We start from the raw sequence: 21111 nt of genomic DNA on the forward strand, positions 1-21111 counted from the left end.
TATTTGACCAGATTTATTATAGCCTTTGTACACCACGGTTCTTGCACCCTGCTATAACTTTCCTGTCTCATTGGAACGTATCTATGCAGAACTTCACACAAATGTTCCCTGAACATTTGCCACATTTCTTCCGTACTTTTCCTTGAGAACATCTGTTTCCAAATTAAGTTTCCAATTTCCTGCCTGATAGCCTCATAATTCCCCTTACTCCAATTAAATGCTTTACTAACTTGTCTGTTCCTATCTCTCTCCAATTTATCTCCAATAAAGGAGATAGAATTATGATCACTATCTCCAGAATGCTCTCCCACTGAGAGACCTGACACCTGACCAGGTCCATTTCCCAATACCAGGTCAAGTACAGCCTCTTCTCTTGTAGGCTTATCTATATATTGTGTCAAGAAACTTTCCTGAACACACCTAACAAACTCCAGCCCATTTAAACCCCTTGCTCTAGGGAGATGCCAATCGATATTTGGGAAGTTAAAATCTCCCATCGGAACAACTCTGTTATTATTACACCTTTCCAGGATCTGTTTCCCTATCTGCTCCTCGACATCCCTGTTACTATTTGGGTGGCCTATAAAAAACACCCAGTAAAGTTATTGACCCCTTCCTGTTCCTAACCTCCACCCACAGAGACTCTGTAGACAATCCCTCCATGATGTCCAATTTTTCTGCAGCCATGACACTATCTCTGATCAACAGTGCCCTGCCTCCCTCCCTGTCCTTTCTGAAACATCTAAAACCCAGCACTTGACATAGCCATTCCTGCCCCTGAGCCATCCAAGTCTCTATAACGGCCACCACATCATATCTCCAAGTACTGATCCACGCTCTAAGCTCATCCACTTTGTTCACCACTCTCCTTGTGTTAAAATAGATACATCTCAAGCCTTCGGTCTGAGTGCGTCCCTTCTCTATCACCTGCCTATCCTCACTCACACGCTGTCTCCCATCTTTCTCTATTTGACAGCCTGACGCCTCTTCCACAGTCTCTTCAGTTTGGCACCTGAGAACATTTCTATCACATACAAACCTTTGATTTCTGTCCACACAAGCAGTCCTGGCATGACCTTTATCCTCCTCCCTCACCAGCTGCTCTAACACTCTGGTTCCCCTCCCCCTGCAAAACTAGTTTAACCCCCCCTTGGAGCAGCACTAGCTAACCTACACTTCAGTTCAGGTGCAAACCGTCCTGTAAGAACAAGTCCCACCTTCCCTGGAACAAAACCTAATTGTCCAGAAACATGAAGCCCTTGCTCCTGCACCATCTCCTTAGCCACGTATTTAGCTGCATTATCTTCCTATTTCTAGCCTCACTAGCACGTGGCACAGGGAAGTATCCTGAGATTGCAACCCTGGAGGTCCCGTCCTTCAACTTTGCACCTAACTCCCTAAACTCTCTTTGCAGAACCTCCTCCTCCTTCCTACCCATGTCATTAGTCCCTACATGGACCACGACATCCGGCTGCTCACCCTCCCTGCTGAGAATACTGAGAACTCAATCCGAGATATCGCGGACCCTGGCACCAGGGAGGCAACAGACCATCCAGGATTCTCGATCTCTCCCACAGAACCTCCTATATTTTCCCCCTAACTATCAAATCCCCTATCACTACTGCTCTCCTCTTTTCCCTCCTTCCCTTCTGAGCTGAGGGTCCAGTCTTGGTGCCAGAGATGCAACCACTACAACTTGTCCCTTGTAGATCGTCCCCACCAACAGTATCCAAAATGGTATGCTTATTGTTGATGGATTTCAGATACAAGAAGATGTTAGTTTTGAGAAAAACTTGTGATTTTCTTGGTGGTACTGCAGCTACTTTTAGTGTTATGTCTGTTCAGGTGAAATGTTCTTATAGTCCTTCTGTTTGCATTTCCTGTTTATGCATTAAGTATTGTTATAAATAGTAGGAATTTTCAGTCAAAAACTTGCATGTTCAGATTTCAAATTGGATGCTAGCTTTTCTGTTCAAGTATTTTTAGAGAGTGAATCACTGTAGGTTTAGGCTCAGCGTCACTTACTACACGCTTTCCATAACTGATCTGTAGTATCTTGCTTTCCATCTCCATTCCTTGACAACTGAACTTGTATTTGCCACTTTAATTTGTTCCCTTGTCTTGCCACATCCCTGTAGATGTTGCTGTCATATACTGTTACCCGGTTCTTTACCTTTAAATTGCTACGGTTTAACCTGCTTGACTCCTTCAACACACCACATCCCACCCTCCAGTTTTTTCCACTGTTTTGAGTTATCTACGAGATATTCACTTTAGAATCATAGAAAACATAAAGCACAATACAGGCCCTTTGGCCCACAAAACTGTGCCAAACATGTCCCGACCTTAGAACTACCTAGGCTTTACCCATAACTCTCTATTTTTCTAAGCTCCATGTAGCCATTCAGGAAGCTCTTAAAAGACCCTATTGTTTCCACCTCCACTAATGCTGCAGGCAGCCTATTCATCGTACTCACCACTCTCTGCGTAAAAAAAACTTAACCCTGACATCTCCTCAGCACCTACTTCCAAGCACCTTAAACCTGTGTTCTCTTGTGGCAATCATGTCAGCTCTGGGAAAAAGCCTCTGACTATCCATATGATCAATGCCTCTCATTATCTTGTACACCTCTATCAAGTCACCTGTCATCCTCCGTTGCTGCAATGAGAAAAGGCGGAGTTCACTCAACATATTCTCTTAAGACATGCTCCCCAATCCAGGTAACATCCTTGTAAATCTCCTCTGCACCCTTTCTATGGCTTCCACATCCTTCCTGTAGTGAGGCGACCAGAACTGAGCACAGTACTCTATGTGGGGTCTGACCAGGGTCCTATATAGCTGCAACTTACATTTCAGTTCTTAAACTCAGTCCCATGATTGATGAAGGCCAATGCACCATACCACAAAGTCAACTTGCATAGCAGATTTGAGTGTCTTATGGACTCGGTCCCCCAAGATCCCCCTGATCCTCCACACTGCCAAGAGTCTTACCATTAATATTCCGCCATCATATTTCAGAATCAGAATCAGACTTTAATCGCCAAGTACCTGTACACATACAAGGAATTTACTTCCGGCAGATGTTGTCTCTCTGCTCATAACAGATGATAAATATAAATGAAAATATAGATTATACATACAAGTAGTGCAATCCAAGTAATAGTTAGCCGACAGTTAACCGGCAGTTAACTGTTCAGCGAAGTGACCGCAGTAGGGAAAAAACTTCTATTTTTGCCTATTAGTCTTAGTCTGGAGGGATCTGAAGCGCCTACCAGACGGAAGCAGTTCAAACAGTCCGTGCGCAGGATGGGAGGAGTCCTTTATGATGTTCCCCGCCACCTACCAGAATGAGCCACCTAACACTTATCTGGGTTGAACTCCATCTGCCACTTCTCAGCCCAGATTTGCATCCTATCAATGTCCCTCTGTAACCTCTGACAGCCCTCCACACTACACACAACACACCCAACCTTTGTGTCATCAGCAAACTTACTAACCCAACCCTCCACTTCCTCATCTAGGTCATTTATAAAAATCACAAAAACTAGGCATCCCAGAACAGATCCCTGAGGCACACCACTGGTCACCAACCTCCATGCAGAATATGACCCGTCTACAACCACTCTTTGCCTTCTGTGGGCAAGCCAGTTCTGGATCCACAAAGCAATGTCTCCTTGAATCCCATGCCTCCTTACTTTCTCAATAAGCTTTGCATGGGGTACCTTATTAAATCCTTTGCTAAAATCCATATACACTACATCTATGGCTCTACCTTCATCAATGTGTTTAGTCACATCCTCAAAAACTTCAATCAGGCTCATCAAGCATGACCTGCCTTTGACAAAGCCATGCTGACTATTCCTAATCATATTATGCCTCTCCAAATGTTCATAAATTCTACTTCCCAGGATCTTCTCCATCAATTTACCAACCACTGAAGTAAAACTCAATAGTCTATAATTTCCAGGGATGCTTCTACACCCTTTCTTGAACAAGGGAACAATATCCGCGACCCTCCAATCCTCTGGAACCTCTCCCGTCCTCGTTGATGATGCAAAGATCAGCAATCTCCTCCCTTGTTTCCCACAGTAGCCTGGGGTACATCTCTCCAGTCCCTGTGACTTATCCAACTTGATGCTTTCTAAAAGCTCCAACACATCCTCTTCCGTAATATCTACATTCTTAAGCTTTACAGTCCACTGCAAGTCATCCCTACAATCGCCAAGATCCTTTTCCGTAGTGAATACTGAAGCAAAGTATTCATTAAGTACCTCCGCTATTTCCTCCAGTTCCATACACACTTTTCCATTATCACACTTGATCGGTCCTATTCTCTCATGTCTTATCCTCTTGCTCTTCACATACTTGTAGAATGTCTTTGAGGTTTTCCTTATTCCTGTCCACCAAGGCCTTCTCATGGCCCCTTCTGGCTCTCCTAATTTCATTCTTATTCTCCTTCTTGCAAGCCTTATAATCTTAGATTCATATCATTACCTAGTTTTTTGAACATTTCGTAAGCTCTTCTTGACTAGATTTACAACGGCCTTTGTGCACAACGGATCTTGTACCCTACCATCCTTTCCATGTCTCATTGGAACATACCTACTCAGAACCCCACGCAAGTATCCCCTGGATATTTGCCACATTTCTTCTATACGTTTCCCTGAGAACATTTGTTTCCAATTTATGCTTCCAAGTTCCTGCCTGATAGCCTCATATTACTCCAATTAAACATTTTCCTAATTTGTCTGTTTGTATCCCTCTCCAATGCTATGGTAAAGGAGATAGAATTGTGATCACTATCTCCAAAATGCTCTCTCACTGAGTAACCTGACACCTGACCCGGTTCATTTCCCAATACCAGATCAAGTACAGCCTCTCCCTTTCTAGGCTTATCTACATACTGTGTCAAGAAACCTTCCTGAACAAACCTAACAAACTCTACCCCATCTAAACCCCTCACTCCAGGGAGATGCCAGTCAACATTTGGGAAATATTTGCTGGGACACTGAATCCAGCTTGATTAAAATTAAGTCTGTCTTAATGGGGCTGCTCTTTCAGAGTCTGTGACAAGTCTCTCTCTCCCACACCACCCTTTTATCTTTTTTTTGACACTTGCCAAATTGCATAAGTCTTGGGTAACAATTAGAACATAGAATAGTACAGCACATTACAGGCCCTTCGGCCCACAATGTTGTGCCAACCCTCAAACCCTGCCTCCCATATAACTCCCCACCTTAAATTCCTCCATATACCTGTGTAGTAGTCTCTTAAACTTCACTAGTGTATCTGCCTCCACCACTGACTCAGGCAGTGCATTCCACGCACCAGCCACTCTCTGAGTGAAAAACCTTCCTCTAATATCTCCCTTGAACTTCCCTACCCTTACCTTAAAGCCATGTTCTCTTGTACTGAGCAGTGGTGCCCTGGGGAAGAGGCGCTGGCTGTCTACTCTGTCTATTCCTCTTAATATATTGTACACCTCTATCAAGTCTCCTCTCATCCTCCTCCTCTCCAAAGAGTAAAGCCCTAGCTCCCTTAATCTCTGATCATAATCCATACTCTCTAAACCAGGCAGCATCCTGGTAAATCTCCTCTGTACCCTTTCCAATGCTTCCACATCCTTCCTATAGTGAGGCGACCAGAACTGGACACAGTACTCCAAGTGTGGCCTAACCAGAGTTTTATAGAGATGCATCATTACATCGCGTCTCTTAAACTCTATCCCTCGACTTGTGAAAGCTAACACCCCATAAGCTTTCTTAACTACCCTATCTACCTGTGAGGCAACTTTCAGGGATCTGTGGACATGTACCCCAGATCCCTCTGCTCCTCCGCACTACCAAGTATCCTGCTATTTACTTTGTACTTAGATTCTTACATTCTCCATATTAATTTAGAACTGTAAGTGAACGCTTAACTTCTTGTAGGTTCTGTACCAAATAGATACAGTCTTCATTTGCATTCCAAGTTCTTTTGAGAGAATGTCCTTCACCTTGTCCCAAGCCATATATATTATCCCCTGCTGTAGCAAAGCTTATTTTCACTCCTCTCCTTGCCTTGAATGGTCACCTGTATTCAGAAACTTCCACAGGTTCCAATAACACATCAAGTTTTTGACCATTCCTATCAAATCTGTTTTATGTAAAGCTGTAGGAGTGGTGCCAGGAGACTAAACAATGGCAAAACGTCAGAGGTGGATAAACCAGGCCTCAATATACATCATTATTGGTAGGGCCTTGGGGAATATTGAATAACAGAGGGATTTGGTGTACAAGTCCAAGGATTCTCTGCCCTTCTGGGTAGTAGGGACTCAGTCATCGAAAATATTTAGAAACGTAAAAAACCTGCAGCACAGTACAGGCCCTTCAGCCCACAAAGCTGTGCTGAACATGTCTTTACCTTAGAAGTTACCGAGGGTTACGCACAGCCCTCTATTCTTCTAAGCTCCATGTACCTGTCCAGGAGTCTCTTAAAAGACCCTATTGTACCCACCTTCATCACCGTCGCCGGCAGCCCTTTCCATGTACTCAACACACTCTGCGTTTTTAAAAAAAACAAAACTTACCCCTGACAATTCCTCTGTACCTACTTCCAAGCACCTTAAAACTGTGTCCTCTCATGTTAGCCATGCCAACCCTGGGGAGAAAGCTTCTGACTATCCATACAATCAATCCTGCTCATCATCTTATACACCTCTATCAGGTCACCTCTCATCCTCCTTCGCTCCAAGGAGAAAAGGCCAAGTTCACTCAACCTATTCTCATAAGGCATGCTCCTCAATCCAGGCAACACCCTTGTAAATCTCTTCTGCACCCTTTCTATGGTTTCCATATCCTTCCTTTAGTGAGGCGACCGGAACTGAGCACAGGACTCCAAGTGGGGTCTGACCAGGGTCCTATATAGCTGCAACATTACCTCTCAGCTCTTGACCTCAATCCTATGATTTATAAAGACCAATAAAATACTTTTTTAACCACAGAGTCAACCTGCGCAGCAGCTTTGAGTGTCCTATGGACTCGGACCCCAAGATCCCTCTGATCCTCCACACTGTCCAGAGTCTTGTCATGAATACTATATTCTGCTATCACATTTGACTTACCAAGATGATCCACCTCACATTTATGTGGGTTGAATGCCATCTGGCACTTCTCAGTGCAGTCATGCATCCTATCGATGTTCCGCTGAAACCTCTGACAGCCCTCCACACTATCCACAACACCCCAACCTTTGTGTCATCAGCAAATTTACTAACCCATCACTCCACTTCCTCATCCAGGTCATTTATAAAAATCGTGAAGAGGAGGGGTCCCAGAACAGATCCCTGAGGCACATCGCTGGTCATCGACCTCCATGCAGAATATGAACCGTCTACAATCACTCTTTGCTTCTCTCACTTCTTATCCTCTTGTTGTTCACATACTTGTAGAATGCTTTGGGGTTTTCCTTAATCCTGCTCGCCAAGGCCTTCTCATGGCCCCTTCTGGTTCTCCTAATTTAATTCTTAAGCTCAGCTCTGCTAGCCTTATAATTAATCTAGATCTCTATCATAACCTAGTCTTTTGAACCTTGTTTAAGCACTTCTTTTCTTCTTGACTAGATTTTCAACAGCCTTTTTACACCATTTAAGGAAGAGGTGCATTGATATTTGGGCACAAAGGAGTATGGAGTCAGTGAAGGGAAATGATGCCATGATCTTATTGAATGGTGGAGCACGAAGGATTTTATTTCCTTTGTTTTAACATTAGCTTGGATTTCTGCTTCTGGTCATTCTGTAGACATATTGCTAAGTATGTTCCTTTAAATTCTGGATGAGGGTAGTTCTAATACCCAGTTGGTGAATGACTTCACCAAGCTGGAATCAAAGCCAGATAATTCATTCTACCAGTTGCACAGTGACAGCACGGAGTTTGTGCAAAAACTGACTTCTTATGTTTTTATTCTTTAGGACTGTCGCAAAGTGATTCTTTCAACAAACATTGCAGAAACGTCTGTCACAATTCCAGGCATCAAGTATGTTGTGGATACAGGAATGGTTAAAGCTAAGCATTACACTCCTGGTGGGTAATACAGAATTGTCTGCATTACTTCTCCCTCCACATTCTCATCCTGTGCTTCCTGTCTTTCTTCACCCTGCTCCCATTTTTGTCAGTAGCTATTTTACAGAGTGGAGGAAGAACCATCAATCTTTGTGCCATATCACAGTGTGAAATAGAAGCCTGGATCTCTCTGACCCTGGACAGACTGTGTGTTATAATGTGAACCTTAGTACCTGTGACCATAGACTCTGCAAATTAAAGATCTCAAACCCTCTGCCCAACAGCAGCATGAGATGACAAGCCTGAACCCCCTGCTCATGGAGCATGGACTCCCATGTGAAACTCTGGAAATTTCTCTTCCTGCATATTGGCAGAGAGAAATTGTTGCTCCCTCCGCTCTTCTACAATGTCTGTTCAATGATACAAGTGAAACAATAACTTTGTTTGGCAGTAAAACTTTTTATTACCATTTGACAAACTTCGAGTTAATAGTCCTGATCCCGATCACTTTGCAGCTCAATGTACAACATGAGACAGTAATTCCAAACCCCACTCCCATTAAGGGTGCAACGTGGCTAATCTTGATCCCGAATGTGGAGCAGTAAACCAGTTATCCAACTCACCTATCTACCTGTGTTCCCTTTCCTTCATTCCATCATGTCCTTGTGTTCAATTTAATTCTCTGCCTTTATCAAGTTCACTTTATACTCTTGCTAAGAGCTTCAGTGCATTGGGTAATCAGAATCGTTAGCATGCTTTAGTTTTGTATAGCATCCTAGTATTCAAAGCTAATGATAATGCTCTTAATTTTGTCTGATGCTTGCTGTTTCAGGCTCAGGATCATTGTGGAAGGAGGGCTTGAAACAGTTCAAGAGGGGGAGAATTTTGCAAATTTCTTTGCAGATCAATGTGTAAAGAGATATAACAGAGGTCTTTGTTATCTGTGATAATAGATTTCTTTGTGAAGACTGAGTAGTGATTACAAGTCTACCTAATGGAAGCAGGTACAATAGAGTCAGAGAAATTCAGTAAATGTTGTTTTGTAGAGAGTGGATTGGAGGTTCTTGCTGTGCAGCAAGTATCAAAAGCCCAGGCATGGCAACGAGCAGGGCGTGCTGGAAGGCAACACGCGGGAATCTGCTACCGCCTTTACACAGAGGAAGAATTTGAAAAATTCATCAACATGACCATCCCAGAGATACAAAGGTGATCTCTTGCGTTGAATCTCTCTGAATTTGTTGTTTTCATTGCTGTGTGTTACTGGAGTCCAGTTTGCCTTTACTTGGTAAATTGTCCTAGACTGATTTATTTCTGTCATTGGCCAGTGCTGCTTGTGTCCTGACTGCCATTCATGTTCTGTTCCCATGCACAGATGTAACCTGTCAAGTGTAATGCTACAGCTCCTAGCACTCGGCATTCCCAACATTCTCACGTTTGATTTCATCTCCAAACCATCTCCAGGTAAGAGGAATGGTGGTTTTAAGTGGTGTGACTGTTTCCATACCCTGATTGATAACCCACAAAAATACATGGTGGGAAAACTACTGTTTGACACAAAATATTGCTTGTTGTGGACATCAGAAATGTACAGAAAATACTGGGTATACTTCAAAGTTTAAAGAAAATTGTTATTGAAGTATGTATCTACTTCTGACATTTTCTTGTGGGTATTCACAGTAGATTCAAAGAAACACAATAGAATGAATGAAAAATGACAAATATCCAAATATCACAAATATCCAATGTGAAAAAGACTGCAAATACAAAAAAAATAGTAGTAATAATAAATAAATAATAATACAGAGATCATGAGTCCTTCAAAATGAGTCTGTAGGTTGTGGAATCAGTTCAGTGTTGAGGTGAGTGAAGTTGTCCACTTTGGTTCAGGAGCTTGATGGTTGAAGGGTACAGGTAATAACTTTTTCTGAACCTGGTGGTGTAGGACCCAGGTACCTCCTTCCTTATGGCAGCAGTGATGGCCTAGATGGTGAGGATCCTTGGTGTTAGATGCCTGTTTCTTGTGGCAGTGCTACTTGCAAATGTGCTCAGTGGTGGAGAAGGCTTTTCCTGTTGTAGACTGGGCTCAATCTGTTAGGGTTTTCCGTTCTTTGGCTTTTGTGTTTCTATAGCAACCAGTCAGGACACTCCTTATTGGGCATCTGTAGAAATTTATAACCATTTAACAATTACAGCACGGAAACAGGCCATCTCGGCCCTTCTGGTCCGTGCCGAATGCTTACTCTCACCTAGTCCCTCTGTCCCGCACTCAGCCCATAACCCTCCATTCCTTTCCTGTCCATATACCTATCCAATTTTACTTTAAATGACAATACCGAACCTGCCTCTACCACTTCTACAGGAGCTCGTTCCGCACAGCTACCACTTTCTGAGTAAAGAAATTCCCCCTCGTGTTACCCTTAAACTTTTGCCCCCTAACTCTCAACTCATGTCCTCTTGTTTGAATCTCCCCTACTGTCAATGGAAAAGGCCTATCCACATCAACTCTATCTATCCCCCTCATAATTATAAATACCTCTATCAAGTCTTCCCTCAACTTTTTACGCTCCAAAGAATAAAGACCTAACTTGTTCAATCTTTCCCTGTAACTTAGATGCTGAAACCCAGGTAACATTCTATTAAATCTTCTCTGTACTCTCTCTCTATTTTGTTGACATCTTTCCTATAATTCGGTTTATTGTATTTTTAGATAACATGCTGAATCTGCCCAAGCTCCTAAGAAAGTATAGGAGCTGCTATGAATCAATAACTCCAAGGAATTTAAAATAATTGACCCTCTCCACCTCGGATCCCCTGATGAGGACTGGCTCATGGACTTCGGGTTTCCTCCTCCTGTAGTTAATAATAAGCTCTTTGATTTTGCTGACGTTGAGTGGGAGGTGGTTGTTATGACTCCATTCCGTGTCCCTCCTATATGCCAATTTGTCACCACCTTTGTACAGCCAGTAACAGTGATGTAACCTGCAAACTTGAATTTGGCATGGAACTGTACTTGGCCTCACAGTAAAGCAAGTAGAATTTGTAAAGTGTGCCAGTAGAATTCATACTGTTACTGGATAGGTAATCCAGAGATGTGGGAAGAAAACCCACTGTGGAACCTGCAGAATTCAAATCAGTTAATTAGGTATGGTATTTTAAGTAAGAAGATCGTCTCAGATTGAATAATGTGAGGTAGTCCGGAGGAGTTGCAAGGAGGAACAATCACAAGCAGAAGGAAACCCATGTTGTAGATGGTAAAGAAGATTGCCAAAGGATGCAATGGGATACAGATCAGTTACAGGTATGGCTGGGAAAATGGCCACATGTGAAGTGTGGATTTTTTGGTGCTCAAAAGTAAAGGGAAGGTACTTAGTTAATGGCAGACCCCTTAACAGCATTAATGAACAGAGGGATTTCGGGGTCCAAGTATATAATTCCTTGAAAGTGCTGACTCTGTTTGATAGGGTAGTAACATGGGCATAAGGCCTTTATTAATGAAGGCATTGAGTTCTAGTCAGGAAGTTATGTTGCAGCTTTATAAAACTCTTAGGCCAAATCTGGAGTATTGCATTCATCTTTGGTCATTCCATTATAGGAATGGAGGCCTTGGAGAGTGTGTAGAAGAGGTTTACCATGGTGCTGCCTAAATTAAGATGGCCTGTCACTTAAGGAGATGCACTAACTAGAGTTGTTTATCCTTGAGGAGCAAAAGCTGAGGAGAGCCCTGATAGAAGCTTATAAAATAGATGGATTGACAGCTCGTATCTTTTTTCTCAGAGATAAAATGTCTAATACTAGATGGCATAGATTTAAAATGAGGGGGGAAAGGCAGAAGGGATTGTGTAGACAGACGGGATTAGTACAGCATCGTGGATTGCAGGGCCTGTTCCTGTGCTGAGCTATACTGGTCCATTCTAAATCCACTCCCTGTGCCCCTGCGAGTCATGGCTCTTCATGTACATGTTTGGGTACTACGTGAATGTAATTAGGGTCTCTGTCCTTTCAGGTGGCAAGTTCTTTGCTTCCTCATCCACCCCCTCTAATCTTTTGGCCAGTAACAAGTCTTTGTGTGTTTTTGACAACACTTATGTGGAAAAGAGATCTTTTCTATTTACTTTATCAGGGCCCTTCATATTTTTATACACCCAGCTCTGCTCCAGAGAAAGTATTCATAGCTGATCCAGTTCGCTGCTGCATGCAAAAGAAATGGTTGAATGATTGGCTGGGGGTTGGCTCTGGTTCTAAAATTATGCTTCAGTACTAATCAACTTGTTTGATGTCCAGAAGTGCTGGCAGCCTGACAAATTGAACAAAAGGCAGGGAAATTTCGTCATTCTACACTCAGTGAATACTAAATAGAATCCTGAAATTTGATGTGAAAAGTACGAAATGGTGAATTCCAGCAGAAAGAATTGAAGATTATTGTCATTGTTCAGTACGTGAGTGTAACCGATTGCTATTCTGGATCTGACACAGCCTAAAAAACACAATGGATAGAAATATAAAAGCAATCCTATGAAACACATTGTTGAATTGAGTATGACGTTGTTGAGTATGTCCTTGTATACATAAGATTAGCTTATATAAACTGATACACAGACTGATCTTATGTATGTGAAGTGCTGACTAATGTGGATGTAGTGGTGGTGGGTGGGTTAATGGTGGTGTTGATCAACCTGACATCTTGGGGAAGGTAACTGTTTTGAATCTGTTGAGACCCAGTTGTAAGGGGAGTGCTGGGACCAAGGGTCATGGGTGTACAGATCTTTATAGTGGTAGACCATGTTGAGAAGAATTGGGAAATGAGGTAACATGAGCATGCACTTCATTAATGAGACACAGCATGAGCTTAGGAAGGTCATGTTGAATCATTCTAAAACGCTGGTGGGCACAATTATACTGTTGCTTCCAATTCTGGTCACTATGCTTTAGGAAGGATGTGAAGATCTGAGGGAGAGGGTGCGGAAGAGGTATTCCCCACGATCAACCTCTAGGGGAGAGGTTCCTGACCATTTTTTCATGCTATGGACCCCAGTTTGGGAACCCTGCTCAGGGAGTACACCCTGCTTGATCTGTAACAGATTTAAGACCAGCCAGCATAACTGACTCTTAACTGCTCCATGAGATTGCCACATACCTTGAGAGCTAATAAAACAATCCCATCTAACTTGAAGATTTCTAGCATTTTTCACTATAGATGATAAAACCCAGACTGACAGTTGTTTCTATAGTTGTGTACGAGCGGCATTGTCTGGGGTGGTCATAAGCTCCCACCCACTGGAAATGATGTTCTGACCTAAAAAGAAGTTTGTTCCTCAGAGAAACAGCAGGTAGTCTTGATGGTTAGTAAACAACATCACTAAGCGCCTTTACATGGTTATATTCCAAATGTTGATGTTGAAAAGCAGAAGCTAGCCAGGTACTGGTATAAAGTGATTTCATATTACAAGCCTAAATAACTCAGCACAGGCAAATAGGTTTGAGAGCTGTGTGGCTTTTATTCGTAGCTTCAGTCATGTAGAAAACTTTAGATATATTTTCCATTATAGAATATACTTAAAATTTTCTGGTGATGGATGAACTCCAGGACTTTCTATTCTTTAATGTCATTTAATTGCCAATGGTTTAATTGTCTCTGCTAGTGAGGAAAGAGAAGAAATGGTGTGGGCTGTGAGCTGTACCTTTTGAAATGAGCAGCAGTGAAACTGCAATCAGACAACGTCTTGATGGGAGGAAGTGATACAAAGGGGTGTGTGGGACAGTCCAAAATTTCCACATTCCAAGTTCCACACTTTAGGCTTATTCAGAAAGTCAGGAAGCATGGGATTCAGGGAAGTTTGGCCGGGTGGATTCAGAATTGGCTTGCCTGCAGAAAGCGGAGGGTTGTGGTGGAGGGAGTACATTCAGATTGGAGGGTTGTGACTAGTGGTGTCCCACAAGGATCGGTTCTGGGACCTCTACTTTTCGTGATTTTTATTAGCGACCTGGATGTTGGTGCAGAAGGGTGGGTTGGCAAGTTTGCAGACGACACAAAGGTTGGTGGTGTTGTGGATAGTGTAGAGGATTGTTGAAGATTACAGAGAGACATTGATAGGATGCAGAAGTGAGCTGAGAAGTGGCAGATGGAGTTCAACCTGGAGAAGTGTGAGGTGGTACACTTTGGAAGGACAAGTTCCAAGGCAGAGTACAAAGTAAATGGCAGGATACTTGGTAGTGTGGAGGAGCAGAGGGATCTGGGGGTAGTGACTGTAAGCGTCAGCATGGACTAGAAGGGCCGAGATGGCCTGTTTCCATGTTGTAATTGTCATATGGTTACATATGCACAGATCCCTGAAGATAGGGTAGTTAAGAAAGCTTATGGGGTGTTAGCTTTCATAAGTCGAGGGATAGAGTTTAAGAGTCGTGAGGTAATGATGCAGTTCTATAAAACTCTGGTTAGGCCACACTTGGAGTACTGTGTCCAGTTCTGTTCGCCTCACTATAAGAAGGATGTGGAAGCATTGGAAAGGGTACAGAGGAGATTTACCAGGATGCTGCCTGGTTTAGAGAGTATGGATTATGATCAGAGATTAAGAGAGCTAGGGCTTTACTCTTTGGAGAGAAGGAAGATGAGGGGAGACATGATAGAGGTATACAAGATATTAAGAGGAACAGAGTGGACAGTCAGCGCCTCTTTCCCAGGGCACCACTGCTCAATACAAGAGGGCATAGCTTTAAGGTAAGGGCAGGGAAGTTCAAGGGGGATATAAGAGGAAGGTTTTTTACTCAAGAGTGGTTGGTGTGTGGAATGCACTGCCTGAGTCAGTGGTGGAGGCAGATATGTGAAATATGAGAGACTACCAGACAGGTATATGGAGGAAATTGAGGTGGGGGGGGGTTATATGGGAGGCAGGGTTTGAGGGTCGACACAACACTGTGGGCCAAAGAGCCTGTAATGTGCTGTACTATTCTATGTTCTATGTTAAAATAATGTAGAAAGCATTGAGTTAAAATAATGTTTCCCTTGAAAAAAGCTTGAAATTTGGCTTTTCTTCACCTGTTCGTGAAGATTTCTTTTTAAAGCACAGAACAGAATCCAGTCATTAGGTCTGCTTGGGCTTGTGTTTATGTTCCATTCAGGCATTTTCACATTCACTCTATCAGCTTACTGATTGCATATAGTTTTACTATAAGTAAGATAAGTACTATCAATAAGATTTATTGAATGCATATAGTTGCATCTCAGAACTTTATCCCCGTGCTCTCTATTCTATGAATTTTAATTAGCATAAATTAAATTGAGGAAGAATTTGAAAAATAAATAAAAGTAATAACGCTTACAGATGCCTTTATATTTCTGCATGTAAATTTTGTATTCTTGTTTGTGGTACTGCCTGCCTTATTGCAGGCATGTTCTGCTGATCCGTGGATTTGTGCCTTTATGGGATTTGAGCCAGATGCTGTGTATCTGCAGATGCTGTGCGGGCAGCCATTGAGCAACTGGAACAGCTGGGAGCTGTAGAACACAAAGACAACCAGATCAGCCTGACACCTTTGGGGAAGAAAATGGCAGCATTTCCTCTGGAACCCAGATTTTCCAAGGTAACAAAAAGCTGTAATTCACAGCTTTTCAAAGTGAGGCAATCCAGACCCTAGGGTTACAAGTGGACACAAGGAGGTGGCCAGTTTCAGAAAGTCGTCAAAACCTGGCAAGACTTGGGGAAAGTTCTTAACCCTAGTACCTACAGGCAGACAAGAGGCATCATCCTAAAAGAGTTCTACCACCCTGCCTTCATCAATCAAATTAGTGAGATAGGATTTCTCCTCAAGGCCATACTGTGCGTCCCTATTCAGTCCCTGTCTTTCCAAATTACATAAGTCCTCTCCCTTCTGGTACCAGTGAAGATGCAAAATCCAGCCGAGGCTCCAGCTTTCTCCTCCCTTTTTTTCTGTAGTGTTCTGATATAGATTTCACCAGACTCTGGGGATTTATCCATCCTTGTGTTCCATGATGTCTAACATCCCATGATCTGCACTGGATCATCTACAGTACACGCTCCTCCCTGAACGCACCATATTCCACATCCTTCTGATTGGTGAGTACAGATGAGAAGTATTCATTTAGGACCTCACCCACATTGTCCATTTCCATACATAGATCAAACATTGATTTCTAGGGGTACCGACTCTTTCCTTGGCTGCCTCTTACTAAACCGTTCGAAGTCCTGTGACATTGTTTGAAGAAAGGTCATGTTTTATGGCCAGTGTTCCTTCATTAACCAACTCTTAACTGAAATTCAAACAAATTGTATTTATTCCATTTATATTTGTACACAAGGTAGCTGTTTTTGCCTTGGTAAATTACTGATTTCCAGTAGTAACCATTGAGCATTGCTAGTAATGGAAATGACTCAGCAGGGTTGACAGCAATGTGTTGGAAACCAGAACCAAAAGAAATAATAAATTTCATGACAAATGCCAGTAATATTAAATCTGATTCTGAGATTTTAATAACTAATGGGAACAGACTTGAGACCTTGGGAATTAGGATCATAAATCCAAGCTAGTCCATAGTCACTCTATTGGGGAACTTATGATTTTTTTTTTAACTTGGGAATGGTGGAAATGTGGAACTTGCTTTCACTGAGGCTGCTGGAAGCAAGGTAGGTAGGATATGTGGATAGGGCCAGGTGTGGGATGGAAGTGAGGCTTAAAGAATGTGAACACCAGCACAGATAGCCAGATGCCCATGTACTATGCTGTAATGTTCCAGCGAAACCCGGTAAGGCATTATAATTGTCATTTTCTTCTTTAACAGACTCTCTTGGTGTCCCCAGAATTCCACTGTACTGAAGAAATCCTGACTATTGTTTCGTTGCTGTCTGTGGAAAGTGTCTTGTACAACCCCCGAGCACAGCAGGATGAAGTACTTTCTGCCAGGCGGAAGTTCATCTCCAGCGAGGGTGATCACATGACCCTGCTGAATATATATCGTGCCTTTAAAAATGTTCAAGGGCAAAAGGCAAGGAGAATTCTTCTTTACCCTTTAAGGGCTAGAAACATAAATTTTAGTTGAAGTAAGATTAACGTCCACCTTATTCACCCTCTGCTGTTCTGTAATCGAGCGATACAGCAATAGGGATATTGTCTCATCACACCGATGTCAATCGGTCTACGTCATCACAAGGAAAGTTCCAGTGGTGAAAAACTCTGTAACCATACACCCTCAGCTGTCTGTTCCTACCAAGCACACCAGATCCACTAAGATATCTTGGGTTACTTGTACATGATCTAAGGTATTATTGTCTTCCAGTAAAGTATGTGATTTTGCCTGAGTATTTTGTATTATTGGAAACCTGTTTCAAAGATTGATTGCTCTCTGAAGTATTATTTCCAAGGGTGACCTTCATTTGTCCCTTCAGAGTGAAGAATGGCATCATCTGTCATCTGTTCAAGTTCCCATCCATTGACTTGCTTACTTTTCTATCTATTAATCAATCATTAATGCCCAGTCTCTTTGCTTCCTCTTGAATGCTGAGGTGACAGCTGCAACCTTGCACGCGGGAACCATTTCAGAGGTTTCAATCCCGTTCCTAGAGAGTGGTCAGTGTGTCCTTGAAGAGCTTCCTCTGGCCATGGAGTGGTTGAGCTGGGGTACAAGGACTGATGGCAGAATGGACAACTTTCCCTTAGTTCTGTAGACATTTGCAGGAGCCAAGAGGAGGCACAGTGACCCAAATGCAAAACATGTGTCAGGGTTCCCCTTCAGTGCCCCAGTATCACAGTGGTGATTCTCAGAACTTAGTATAGAAAACCAGACTGAAAGAAAAACTTCCTGTTTCACCAAGTCCTTTATGAAGAGAGATCTGTGATGTACACAACATAAATAAGTTTGATTCACCCATTTTCTGAAATGCACCAGCAAAGTCTCTTAGAAACATAGACAACCTTCAGCCCACAAAGTTGTGCCGAACATGTCCCTATCTTAGAAATTACTAGGCTTACCTATAGCCCTTTATTTTTCTAAGCTCCATGTACCTAACCAAAAGTCTCTTTAAAAGACCCTATTGTATACACCTCCACCACCGTTGCCAGCAGCCCATACCACACACTCACCACTCTCTGAGTAAAAAAAACTTACCCCTGACATCTCTGTACCTACTTACCAGCACCTCATACCTGTGTCCTCTTGTGGCAATCATTTCAGCCCTGGGAAAAAGCTTCTGACTATCCACACAATCAATGCCTCTCATCATCTTACACACCTCTATCAGGTCATCTCTCATCCTCTTTCGCTCAAAGGAGAAAGGGCTGAGTTCACTCAATCTATTTTCATAAGGCATGCTCCCCAATCCAGGCAACATCCTTGTAATCTCTTCTGCACCCTTTCTATGGTTTCCACATCCTTCCTGTAATGAGGTGACCAGAACTGAGCACTGTACTCCAAGTGGGGTCTGACCAGGGTACTATATAGCTGCAACATTACGTCTCTGCTCTTAAACTCAGTCCCATGATTGATGAAGGCCAATGCACCATATGCCCACTTAACCACAGAGTCAACCTGCATAGCAGTTTTGAGTGTCCTATGGACTCGGACCCCCAAGATCCCTCTGATCCTTCACACTGCCAAGAGTCTTATCATTAATATTATATTCCACTATCATATTTGACCTACCAGAATGAGCCACCTAACACTTATCTGGGTTCAACTCCACCTGCCACTTCTCAGCCCAGTGCTCCAAGTGGGGTCTGACCAGGGTCCTATATAGCTGCAACGTTACCTCTCGGCTTCTAAATTCAATTCCACGATTGATGAAGGCCAATACACTGTACACCTTCTTAACCAATGAGTCAACATACGCAGCTGCTTTGAGCATCCTATGGGCTTGGACCCCAGGATCCCTCGGATCCTCCACACTGCCAGGAGTCTTACCATTAATACTATATTCTGCCATCGTATTTGACCTACCAAAATGAACCACTTCACACTTATCTGGGTTGAACTCCATCTGCCACTTCTCAGTCCAGTTTTGCATCCTACCAATGTCCTGCTGTAACCTCTGACAGCCCTCCACAATATCTACAACACCTCCAACCTTTGTGTCATCAGCAAATTTACTAAACCATCCCTCCGCTTCCTCATCCAGGTCATTTATAAAAATCACGAAGAGAAGAGGTCCCAGAACAAATCCCTGAGGCACACCACAGGTGACTGGCCTCCGTGCAGAATATGACACGTCTCAACCACTCTTTTGCCTTCTGTGGGCAAGCCAGTTCTGGATCCACAAAGCAATGTCCCTTTGGATCCCGTGCCTCCTTACTTTCTCAATAAGCCTTGCATGGGGTACCTTATCAAATACTTTGCTGAAATCCATATACACTACATCTACTGCTCTTCCTTCATCAATGTGTTTAGTCACATCCTCAAAAAATTCAATCAGGCTCATAAGGCACGACCTGCCTTTGACAAAGCCATGCTGACTATTCCTAATCATATTATACCTCTCCAAATGTTCATAAATCCTGCCTCTCAGGATCTTCTCCATCAACTTACCAACCACTGAGGTAAGATTCACTGGTCTAGAATTTCCTAGGCTATCTCTACTCCCTTTCTTGAACCCGCAATCCACCAATCCTTTGGAACCTCTCCCATCCTCATTGATGATGCAAAGATCATCGCCAGAGGCTCAGCAATCTCCTCCCTTGCCTCCCACAGTAGCCTGGGGCACATCCCGTTCGGTCCCGGCAACTTACCCAACTTGATGCTTTCCAAGAGCTCCAGCACATCCTCTTTCTTAATATCTACATGCTCAAGCTTTTCAGTCTGCTACAAGTCATCGCTACAATCACCAAGATCCTTTTCCATAGTGAAGTATTCATTAAGTACCTCTGCTATTTCCTTCGGTTCCATACACACATTCCCACTGTCACACTTGCTAGGTCCTATTCTTTCAAGTCATACCCTCTTGCTGTTCACATACTTGTAGAATACCTTGGGATTTTCCTTAATCCTGCCCTCTAAGGCCTTTTCATAACCCTCTCTGGCTCTCCTAATTTCCTTCTTAAGCTCCTTCCTATCAGCCTTATAATCTTCTAGATCTCTAACATTACCTAGCTCTCTGAACCTTTTGTGAGCTTTTCTTCTTGCCTAGAGTTATTACAGCCTTTGTACACCACGATTCCTGTACCCTACCATAACTTCCCTGTCTTAATGGAACGTACCTATGCAGAACTCCACACAAATATCCCCTGAACATTTGCCACATTTCTTCCCGACTTTTCCTTGAGAACATCTGTTTCCAAATTAAGCTTCTAATCTCCTGCCTGATGGCCTCTTAATTCTCTTTACTCCAATTAAATGCTTTTCTAACTTGTCTTTTCCTATCTCTCTCCACTGCTCATTTTCAAGGATATCAGGGATTGCCATTTAATGCCTGACCCACATTTCTACAAATAATACAGGTATTTCCTAAAGTATCAATCTGTAATCACCTGGCCCCAGTTCTAGATCTATTGTGAAATTTCACTCAAAAGTTACACTTCCATTATGAACAAATTATATTGGTAAAACGTCCTCTCGTGATTGTACACCAAATTGTTTTGTTCTTCTCTTTCAACTCAATTACTTCCTAATACCAAGCCTAAATAAAGCTTCCCATTTTCCCATTCATAACTGATGTTGAACGATGGGCCGTAGTTTCCTAGATGCTTTAAGTGCTTGCTTTTAGAAATAGATCAATGTCAACCATTTCTGCATACTGAACTCATTTCTGCATACCTTGACACTGTCTTATCCTCCCTTGTTCAATCTCTTCCCACCTATGTTCATGACACTTCTCATGCTTTGAATTTTTTCAATGATTTTAAGTTCCCTGGCCCCCACCATCTTATTTTCACCATGGACGTCCAGTCCCTATATACCTCCATGCCCCACCAAGATGGTCTCGAGGCTCTTTGCTATTTTTTTGGATTCCAGACCTAACCAATTCCTCCCTACCACCACTCTCCTCCATCTAGCGGAATTAGTCCTTACTCTCAATAACTTCACATTTAGCTGCTCCCACTTCCTCCAAACCAAGGGTGTAGCCATGGGCA

At 42.8% G+C, this 21111-nt stretch overlaps 1 protein-coding gene across 1 annotated transcript in view; it reads left to right on the top strand.

Annotated features, from left to right (window-relative positions):
• Window positions 1–21111, top strand: part of dhx33 (DEAH (Asp-Glu-Ala-His) box polypeptide 33) — a 62559-nt gene that overhangs the window by 27201 nt on the left and 14247 nt on the right. Inside the window, exons 6-10 of the mRNA XM_059972926.1 lie at window positions 7950–8061; window positions 9087–9246; window positions 9413–9501; window positions 15491–15618; window positions 16835–17038. Of these exons, the coding sequence (XP_059828909.1) occupies window positions 7950–8061; window positions 9087–9246; window positions 9413–9501; window positions 15491–15618; window positions 16835–17038 (693 nt within the window). The remainder of the gene's footprint in view (window positions 1–7949; window positions 8062–9086; window positions 9247–9412; window positions 9502–15490; window positions 15619–16834; window positions 17039–21111) is intronic.

Source organism: Hypanus sabinus, chromosome 6 (genome assembly GCF_030144855.1).
Source record: "Hypanus sabinus isolate sHypSab1 chromosome 6, sHypSab1.hap1, whole genome shotgun sequence".
NCBI lineage: Eukaryota > Metazoa > Chordata > Chondrichthyes > Myliobatiformes > Dasyatidae > Hypanus > Hypanus sabinus.